This window comes from Callospermophilus lateralis, chromosome 8 (assembly GCF_048772815.1).
Source record: "Callospermophilus lateralis isolate mCalLat2 chromosome 8, mCalLat2.hap1, whole genome shotgun sequence".
Lineage (NCBI taxonomy): Eukaryota > Metazoa > Chordata > Mammalia > Rodentia > Sciuridae > Callospermophilus > Callospermophilus lateralis.
The window spans coordinates 124,240,863-124,251,748 of record NC_135312.1 but is presented as its reverse complement, the minus strand read 5'-3'; the positions used below and the strand labels follow the sequence as shown (position 1 = coordinate 124,251,748).

The following is a 10,886-nucleotide window of genomic DNA, read 5'->3' as shown; positions in this document are numbered from 1 at the left end:
GCTGTTCCGCGGTGGATGTGCCAGGGCAAAGTGCATGAACTCTGGAAAAGCTCTTGACTGCTCAGAGGTCACTTGGTCCCTGGTTTCTGGCTGTGCCCCAGCTGTGGGTCTCCACACACACCCAAATGCACACAGGTCAAGGGCTCTAAGCCTTCTCATGTGTAAAGGAATTTCTTTACTGTCTCAATCCTGTGGGGCTCTTTTAGAAATCAGTTTCAGTCCCCATGGGGTGGACGCGAATCTCCAGCATACAGCCCACTCACGAGCGAGCCTGAATATGACTTGGTTCATCTCACTCTCCCTATAAAGGTCCTCAAGCCTTCCCTGTTTTGGAGACATTTTCTCTTTCTGTCCCAGATAGGAGCTAAATTCTAGGATCTAGAAGAAACCCAGGAAGTGGTGGATGGCACATTGATTTAATTCCAGATGGTTTGTGCCTGTGATTAACGAGAGGGCAACTACCTCTGGTGAACAAAGACTCATTCTCCATAAGACACTGACTCATTTAAAAAAAAAAAAAAAGAAAAAGAAAAAGAAAAAGAAGAAGTGATATGTCAGGAAAGTGCGGAACTGTGTTATTTTAAGACACTTGAACCTATAACCCATATTTTGGCAAACAACTGTGCGCTAGCCATACAGAATTTAAAGAGCCACATAACATAAAAAATGCTTTTGTTTGTTTTAAAAGATAAACTTTTGTTCAACTTTGTTCAACTTACTTTTGCTGCAGGCTCTAAACATGCTATTTAGCCCTTTTGAAATTGGGATTTATTTAAAAAGTCCTGGAAATTGTATGTTCAGTCAGTCACTCAAAGTTCACCCTGATGATAGGAAAGAGATTAGCCAAAATGACAAAATCATAGAATTTGGAGGGAAATGGATGGCATTAGAGCAGATTATGCTAAGTGAAGCTAGCCAATCCCTTAAAAACAAATGCCAAATGTCTTCTTTGATATAAGGAGAGTAACTAAGAACAGAGTAGGGACGAAGAGCATGAGAAGAGATTAGCCAAGAATTTTTAAATTTGTATTTATTTATTTATTTATTTTGGGTACCAGGGATTGAATCCAAGAGCACTTAACCACTGAGCCACATCCCCAGCCCTTTTTTGTATTTTATTTAGAGATTGAGTCTCACGGAGTTGCTACTAAGCACCTTGCCGTTGCTGAGGTTGGCTTTGAACTTGGGATCCTCTTGCCTCAGCTTCTTGAGCCATTGGGATTACAGGTGTGCACCAAGGAGCCAGGCTAGCCAAGAATTTGTTTGTTTTGGGTTTCTTGTCTAGCAGCAGCTGGGGACTGTATCCAGGCCTCACATGTGCTACACCTCCACCCCACTGGCCAAATTTCCACATTTGCTTTTAAAATGTGTTAAATCATCCTCTCCCTATAGCTCTGTTCTCTGTCTTCTTGTAAGAAACAATGTGATAAATTCTTACCACAAGAGGGAGCTGGACCATGAAGAAATTCATGGATTGTTTTGGAAACAAAAACTGGAGCGTGTTGGAGATTGAGGTTAGCCCAGGTGACAGTTTATTTTCACTAAGTGATTACTCCTGTCTTAGTGGCTCAGACCCAAAACCATAGACCTCATGCTTGATTCCTTACTTCCTAATGTAGGAGACATGTCTTTTTCTCTTTTTGGAGCTGGGGATCAAACCCAGGCCTTTGGGCAATGCCAGACAGGTGCAGTTCCACCATGCAGATGCACCCCCAGCCCTGAACCCTGTCTTTTTTTTTTTGTGTGTGTGTGTACTGAGGATTGAACCCCTCAATCCTCTGCTTCTTAAAGGCAGAGACAGTAGAATTTGCTGAGATGTAGGGTCAGGCATTTTTAGATGTAGATCTTATTAAGGTACGATGAGACCAAGATCAGGAGAAGAGTGCCGAGTGAAGACAGTTAATCACAGTTCCCGTGAGGTGGTGGTCTTCTTTGTTACATAAGCCTATTGAGTTGGATTCTCTTTCCTCTTTCCCTCCCTCCCTCTTTCCTTCTTTCCTCCCTTTCTTTCTCCAGGGATTGAACCCAGGGATACTTTACCAGTGAGCCACATCCCCAGCCCATTTCTTTTTTTTTTTTTTTTTTTAACTTTGAGACATGGCCTTGCTAAATTACTTTGGGTCTAGCTAAATTGCTGAGGCTGGCCTCTAATTGGAGATCCTCCTCCTAGCCTCCCGTGTTGCTGGGATTACAGGCGTGTGCCACTGAGCCCAGCTTGGATTTTTATATCTTGAAGCTAGAAACATTCTCATACTTGTAGAAGTAAAAACCTGGTACCAATTGAGATGACTGTTAATCCCCTTTCTCTATACTGTACACTATAAGAGGTGAAGCTCTGAAATCAAATGTTGCCTTTTTTTCTTTTCCTCCCACAGCAAAACAAAACATTAGGAAAAACACGTTTACTGAATTCATCAACATGTTTTGGGGGAGTTAGACAAAAGTTATTTTCTGTAATATTTGGGAGCAGAATCTTATTAAACAACCACAAATCAGTCATATGCTGAGTTCAAACTGGATGACTATGCTATGGTTCAAATGTTGTGTTAGAACTGGGCATGCCGATGCACAACTTTAATCCTAGTGATTCAGGGGGCTGAGGCAGGAGGTTCACAAGTTCAAGGCTAGCTTCAGCAACTAAGCAATACTCTGTCTCAAAATAAGAAGATAAAAAGGGATGGAGATGTAGCTTGGTGATTAAATTCCCAGCAGCACCCCCCCCCCCCCAAAAAAAAAAGACCTGACAAGAGCAACTTGGAAGAAGAAAAGTGTATTTTGAATTTCAGAGGTTCAGTCAGTTTGTCAGCTGACCCCAGAGCTCTGGGCCCAAGGTGAGACAGAACATCATGGCTGAAGGGCGTGGTGGAAGAAAACTGCTCACTTCATGGCAGACGGGAAGCAGAGAGAGCTTGAGCTAGGGATAATATAATCCCCAAGGACCCACCTCCTCCAGCCATGCCCTACCTGCCAAAACTTACTACCCATTAGTCATGTGATTAATCCATCAAATGTATTTTAATCATTAGGTCACGGCTCTCATAATCTAATAATTGTACCAATGAACATTGCCGCATCATCTCACACATGAGCTTCTGGGGAACACCTCACATCCAAACCCAAACAAACGTGTTCCCCAAATTTTACTAGTTGTAAACTTGATCCCCAAACTCATATGCTGATGGTATTTGAAGGTGGGCCCACTGGGAGGTAATTAGGAACAGAGAAGGTCATCAGGGTGGGCCCCAGGAGGGGACTGGTGGTTTTATGAGAGTGGACACACACTTGCCCTGACTGGCCACGTGGTGCCTGTGGCCAGGTCACGATGCAGCACACAGCCCTCAGGGAGTGCTGAGCAGATTCCAGCTCTGTGCTCTCGGACTTCCCAGCTTCCAGAACTATGAGCCAAATAATTGTATTCTCCACAAGTTACCCATCTTATTAGGTATTTCATCATAGCAACAGGAAATGGAGTAAGATAGCCCACTTCTGGATGGCTGGTGCCTTCACCTGGAGGTGACTGCTGAACGGGCAGGTTGAATGATTGAGGTTTCAGTAACAAGTGTCCCTGGATGGTCACTGACACCAGCAGTGTTTGGTCTCGATCTTCTTCACATGACCTTTCTCTATAACTCTTGGGCCCACAGGGAAGCTGCCTGATTCACTTTTGAAAGTTTAGCTTCTTAGAATTACCTGGTTTGTATTAAAATTTTAATTCTACACCTCTTTTCCCCCACAGGGAAGGATACCACTGCTGTGGTCTAAGCCATGAGTGCTGGTGGGGACAGACCTGCCTTAAGATCCAGCGTGGGATGTCCCTGTGCAAGCCGAGGAGCTGGCCCAAGTCCACTCAGATCATCACCCTTGTTTGTGTTTCCTTTCTTCTGCAGAAGAAGGAGTGATGAGATCAAGGACTGGGCAATGGAAGGAGCCAGCAGAGCAGTTATGCCCTCTTCCAGGTGAGGCCTAACTGGCCCAACTCCTTGAGGTTAACTGCTTTGAGGTCCTGGTGATCCAGCCAAGAGGGAAGCAGTGTTTTGACTCTCTCTGTCTTTGGCTTTTGTGTTTTGGGAATAGTGAAGGGGATGGTTTAGAAATGTAGATTGTGATTGGACAGGAATAAGTTCCTGGGTTCTTCACCCCAAATGCCTCATAAGATTGCCAAAATCTCCTGCAATTTCTAACAATTTTTAAAATATTTTCCTTAAGCCATAAGTTGAAGCTTTTTAGCTTTCAGATAAGTTTCCTTAACACGTATTCACTTCTGGTGCTGTGGCTAATGGTTCAAGATTCATGAGTATTTGGGGACTCAGCTACTTCCTTCGCCTCCTGCTCTCCTGCTCAGATCTTACTGCAAAGCTTTGAAAATGGAAAAGGCTGAAGAGCATTTTTAAACAATTTATAATGTAAAGTTTTTTTAGTAATTTAGATATGACAATAACATTGCTTTTGCAACCAAAGAAAGACAAAGGCGGATGATTGTATATTTTGTTTAATACTTGCATTGTTTCTATAGCGCAATTATAGCAATCTTTAAATTTACTTTTCATTACAAATATTTGTCAAGTTTTGTTTCAGAAACATTTTTCCTACTCTCTTGCACATGCACCCAGACACGCTACAAAAAATTCATTCATAACACAGTAAGGGCAAACATTACTCATGTAAACATCTTCCATTAATTTCCCATAATTTAAAAAAATCATAGAATTATAGATATTGAATAAGGCTCATAGATTTAGTTCAAATTCCACAAAAGACCAAAGATGCTTCTTAACTGAGATGGGGTTGACTTTTGGTTGCGGCGAATGCCGGAAGCATCCCCCTGGCTTCCACTCCTTAAACATACCTCACAACCTAAAAAATGCATTTTTAGGAGAAAAAGAGAACAGAGAGGAAAATCTTTTAAAGTAGGGAGCTCAGAATCATGGACATAACTTTCTTATACCATAAGCAGGCATTTATGTCATCCCTGTCATTTCTCCATACAGCAATCAAGATTAAGTAGAGTAACCCCGAAATGTAACCAAGTAGATCTGTTAGGAGACATTGGCATGTGTGTTCATATTGCTAGTATACACAGTGAAAATTTGTCATGTTTATATTTCATTATATCCAGGACCAAAATGAACAAGAACAAAACAACCCACTCAAGTCCAATGTCACTATAAAGGATTTTTTTTTTTTTTTTCCCCAGTAACTCAAGAGTCAGGGGGCTGGGAGGTATGCCTAGGGATGGGAGTGGTCTTGATATTTGGATGACTTCTAACAACTGTGAGTAAAGTCACAGACAGAGGAAGCAAGGATTCCCGTTATCCGAGGACGTCTCTCTCTCTGGTTGGAAGTTTGGTGCTGGGGTGCATAGTCTTCCAGAGCTGAGACAGAGAATGGGCTGTGCTGAGAAATGCGCCCCTGGCCAGCGGCTGCCTTCCCCTCCCTCCCTGGGAGGTGGAGGTCGGAAGGCAGGGATCGCTGGCAAAACCGTGAAGTCCCACCCTGGGGTCTGAGCCCCAACTCCACTGAGGGCAGCCTCCCTGACATTGTGACTAGGCAGTAGGGGTGGCGGTTGGTGGCCGGGCTTCACGGCCAGGTCTGGCTTCTGATTCTGCTGCCCTGCAAAGAAATTGTGCTCCGGATACTGCACCGGTGGCTCCCGGGCCCCTAGTGAGTCACTGAAAGGCGGACACACCTTCATTAGCACCAAACTAACCACCAGGAAGCGGCGGAGGCACTGGCGAAGCCTACGGGGCTCTCTCCGGACAGACCGACAGACGGACAGACCGGCAGGGGGCTGCCTCGGTCGGAGTCGTGCGTAGGCTTTTTGATTTTTAAAAATCAAAATTGATCTGCATTATATCTCAATAGACTCAGATAATTCTCACCAAAAATTTTTTGTAATGTGTTTAAATAGCACTGGAATAATTCAACTTCATTTAAATATATTCATTCTACCATGAAAATATTTCATACAAACATCTATTTACATACAAACACATTAAAATTTGTGAAAAGGGTTTCCACCCCTGTGGTTGTATGGCTTGAAATCGTTTCATTGCTTTGAATATGTACGCACACATTTGGCAAAAGAAAAAAAAAATTTAATTTAGAATTAAAAAAAAAAAAAAAAAAAAAAACAAAAACCCAAAACCTGACACCAAAGATCCAAATTCCTCAAGGAAAGACCCAAGAAAAGAAACAATCTATTGAGGTACCTCAAGTACATGTAAATTTAATATATTTTGTGAACCTTTGATCTGTGGCAAATTAACATTACAACTATCCATCTTGCAACACAGTTTTGCTTGTTTTTCTACAACAAAAGATGTCTGGATTCTAAATCACTACTCTTAAGACAGAACTTGAGGCAAGGCTTTGAAAACAAAACAGAGAACTCTGTCTTCTTGGAGGATTTTAAATGCATTTTGCACTGAGTGATTTAATTTTTTACATATTAAATGAAAATTACTAAAAGTGCCACATACTGTCTCACTAAGACAACCCTTTACTTCACTGTTCACAATTAATGCAATTTTATTTTTTCACAGTGCTGGGGATAAAACTCAGGGCCTCAGACTTCTTAGGCACATGCTGTGCCACTGAGCTAGTCCCCAGCCCAGTGAAATCTTCTTTTGTTACAATTAAATGTTGCAAATGGTTATATTTGGCCTTGTTGGCTATTTCAGGTTGTTCAAGATGAGGAAATAGTTTTTCAAGTTTGATCAACCTACAGGGCAAGGAGGTTGAACTCTATTCCCAGATAGGTCCAAAGAAATCTTGAAAAACGAGTTCCCTTCTCAGGTGCTCAGGAAGACCAGGGGTGAAGCTGGTTAAAATCAGAATAGGTACTACAAAGCTCAAGTCCTCCTCAGCGGTGGCTGTTAATTTCACCATTCCTTTGTGTCAGAAATTCAATCCTCCCCGTTGCTCTTGTTAGTCCACACAAATGCCAATTTGGGGACATGCTCTTACAGATTAGTTCCTATTCCTAACTCTAACACAAGATAATATTCATAATAGAAGAGATGCTAAGGCAAGGTCTAGTCATGCAGGGATTGGCTTGAGAGCTCCGAGTGAATCCCCTTGACTCCAGGGTATCATGCACACACAGGTGCTGGCTGTTTTGGGAGAGCACAAGTCCTTATTCTGCACCATATGTGGGAGATACTATGCTAAGGCCACTTGATTCGGTTGCTTCCTGACTATGTTCTTTTGTAAAGCATGTAAAGCAGAAAAATACATTCTGAAGCTTTTCCACTTTGGTTCAACCAAGGAATAAGCCCCTACCTCCTCAACAGTGAATTCTTCATGGAAACCCCACCCCATCAACTGCTTCACCTACCTACCAACACAGTGAATCTCCACCCCCTGAGTGCCAACTGTGACAGTCAGAAGTTTGGGGGAGAGAGAGAGGGGGGGGGAGGGGGGGGGAGGGGAGGGGAGGGGAGAGAGAGAGAGAGAGGAAGGGAGGGAGGGGGAGGGGAGGGGGGAGAGAGAGAGAGAGAGAGAGAGAGAGAGAGAGGGAGGGAGGGAGGGGAGGGGAGGGAGGGAGGGAGGGAGGGAGGGGAGGGGAGGGGAGGGGAGAGAGAGAGAGAGAAGACTAGTAAGAGAGGAGAGGCTGTCTGCATGGAGAAAGAGATGGGCTGGCACTATCATTCCACACGGAAGCCCAGGCAGTTCTCATGCACGGAGAGAGAAGAGGAAAGAGACACAAGAGCTAGAAGACAGGTGAGTATGAGAAGAGGGAGAAAGACACAGAGAGATTTCCTCTTTCCTTTGATTTGTTGCAAGGTCACAGACAACCGCTAGGTTTTAAACCCAGACTGTGAGCATTCACTGATGTGGAGAATTGATTATCTGGTTAATCAATTAACTTACAACTCTCCAATCCCATTTATCCAAAAAATATATATATTTAAAAAAATCCCATTTGAATGGGATAAGAATAGCCCTTTAGAATAGAAATGATACCCCACTGAAACCACCCTCAGGCCCACCCATCCTCAGGCATGAAATGACTGAGCCAGCTGTGAGGAGGCATGACCTGCATTCTCCCCTCCAGCCCAGGTTTCACTGCCCAAGGTCATGAAGGGGTGGATGAAAGCCATCTTTCTCCTGAAGACAGTCACTCACTTTGGGACACATTTAAATTAAAGCACCTATCAAAATACAAATCCAGAGCCTTGGCCCACCTGTCACAGTTCACAGACCAGTCTCTTTCTGCAGAATAGAAGCAATCCTATCCTGGTGCCTTTCGTCTAAAAACTCTATTGGGAGATCTTTCTGGAAGCCTGACAACTTCCTCTCCTGTGGAAACTGGCAGCTCAAGCTCATAAACAGGGATCCAACTGGATTCTCCAGAAACCACTGCCATCTAGCTGCAGAGGAGGCAGCTGGATGTTCCAGGAAGCCTGTCCTTGCAAAAAGGAGAAGAGCAGCCCTGTCATTCACTGTCCTGGGGGTTGAACCCTGAGCCCAGAGGCTGCCTCAACCAAAAATTGGGAGCAGCCCCGAATCAAGCACTTTTGTCAAAGGCTTGGTGAGAACAACGTGTCACTGACAACCAACAGGGAACTTCCTCTGCCGAGTTCCTCACTCTCTCCCACTCCCAGCAAGCATCTCTCATCTGCTGGAGCTCTCTGCACAACTTAGAAGGCATTAGCTTTCAAGACCAAACCGACAGAGGTGACAGGTGGCACAGTTGACAGCTGCAGACTGGCACAACTGCTGCTCCCAGGCCTTCCAGCCACCTCATCTGTCCAGGCAGCTAAAGAAGACAGAGCCATGGCATGTGATGAGGGGGCTTATCAAAAATGACAGCTCTCAGAATTCACTCAGAGCAACCCCAGTTATGTTACAGATCTAATATGCTAAACTAAAAAAACAGGGTTTTTTTCCTTATTTCTGTAGTGGTGATTATACATGACTTGTGAAATGGCTGAAATGCTATCAATAATGCTTTTAAAGTATGCAGGTGTGAACTCTTAGCTTACAGGTAAGTGCTTTGAAATTACAACGAGGAAGAGTTTTAGCATTAAGGTTTGATTTGTACCTAGTGATCTGTATGTTTGCTTTCATAGTACTGATTTAAAATAAATTTTTGAATTCTGCATTAGAACTCAAGTTTTCTGTTTGACTTCTGAATTCAATGCACTGGGCACCCCAAGCTAGGCTGTGCTAGGTTATGTACATGTAATGTGTACCCAGGGAGAAAAAAGAGTCGCTAGCACTATTGAAGATATTGCAAAATTGCCACAGTTACTGCTTGGAGATTACTAATTTTCCTCTCTTCTTTCTTAAGGTATATATTACAACTCTTCCATAACTGAATGCAAACAAAGCAAATTCATTTCTTCTCACATCTGAAAGCAAAGATATCTTTGTTTACATGCGAGAATAATAATTCTATAGTAATATCCTGGCCTTAGGAGCCAGTACTTATATTAGGACATAATAATGAAATAATGGTATAGAAAGAACCAGAGAGACATACACATTGCCACGGATGCAGAATCCATGTGGAAGTTTCTCCTGTGAAGGGTATCTACGATAGGAAATGAGAAGAGTAACTAAGTGGGCTTCTGTTCACTAGGAAAAAAAACAAAGCCATTCTATTGCAAGATACAGATCAAAGGTTAAAAGGCAAATTATCCTACATTGAGAGAATAAAGATGTCGTCGTTCTCTACTCCAGCACGGCACAAAGACAAGCGCAACGACACAGTCTGCTTTGGCCGTAGGAAAAACATCATGGAAAACCCCCGACAAAAAAATGACTGAAAAAAAAACCCCTTTCCCTTTTTCAGTCTAATCATTTGGCATCTCTGAACGTGGTACAGATTTAGACTTGAACCACCAAAGTACATGGTGCTGTCTGTGTCAGCGCTCGGCAAGACCTCTCAGTAAGACGTTGTTGCAAGGCTAGCTAATTTTAAATCTGGTATGAGTAATACAGTCAAACCTAGTTAGTATGCGAGAAAGTCGTTGCTAACGCAGGGTGAGAGGATGTGATGTCACAGCATGAGCAGTCCCTGGTTGTCCCATTGTTGGATAAACGTAGTGCATAGATCCAAGTTTCTATTCCAGGTCTCTGGACTCCGGAGCCAGGCCTTTCACTTTTGCTGGGTGGCCTGGAAGGCCTTCAGCTCCACCTGGTACCACTCGGGGGCTTCAGGCCCGCTCTTTCCAGGAGGGCTGTGGTCATAGCCGTAGGCAACCGTGAGCTCCTCGTCGGCCTCCACTGCTCGAAGGGTGCGGATGCATTTGATGGGCCCGAAGCGGGGGTGGACAAACCTAGACATCAAGATGCACACGGTCATGCCAGGGCCAGACCTGGGAGGGAGAGGCAAAGGCCAGCGAGGGGCCAGTGCAGATGAGCCCATGTGCTCTTGCCTGGGCACCGTTGGAGGGCACTGGAGGTGCACGCACAGGTCAGCCAGCTTCTGCTTCACCTGGGCGCTCATTAGACTAGAGCATCTCAGCCATGCCTAGACATAGGTGGGAATGTGCATCTAACAACACCTGGAGATTCACTGGCATATTCAAGTTTGAAAAGCACTGCTTTATCTTCCGTTTTGAGCATATTGGGCACTCTATTTTTTTTGGTGGGGGGTACCAGAGATGGAACCCAGGGATGCTTATCTACTGAGCGACATTCCCCATCCTTTTTATTTTGAAACTGGGTCTTATTTAGTTGCTTAGGGCCTCGCTGAGTTGCTGAGGCCGACCTTGAACTTGTGACCCTCCTGTCTCAGCCTCTTGAGTCGCTGGGTTACAGGTATGTGCCACTGCACTGGGCAATGGCACTCTGTATTTCTTAAGCAACAATCAGGGTCAACAACAAAAACCTGTCCTTAATGAAAAGTGAGATCTTGTGCAGCTTCCCACACTTCA

The 10,886-nt window shown here is 44.0% G+C and overlaps 1 protein-coding gene across 1 annotated transcript in view; it reads right to left on the bottom strand.

The window, feature by feature from the left end:
* Positions 1-4,473: 4,473 nt before the first annotated feature.
* Setd7 (SET domain containing 7, histone lysine methyltransferase) overlaps positions 4,474-10,886 on the bottom strand; it is a 48,787-nt gene continuing 42,374 nt past the window's right edge. Inside the window, exon 8 of the mRNA XM_076864336.2 lies at positions 4,474-10,286. Within this exon, the coding sequence (XP_076720451.1) occupies positions 10,106-10,286 (181 nt within the window). The 3' untranslated portion in view covers positions 4,474-10,105. The remainder of the gene's footprint in view (positions 10,287-10,886) is intronic.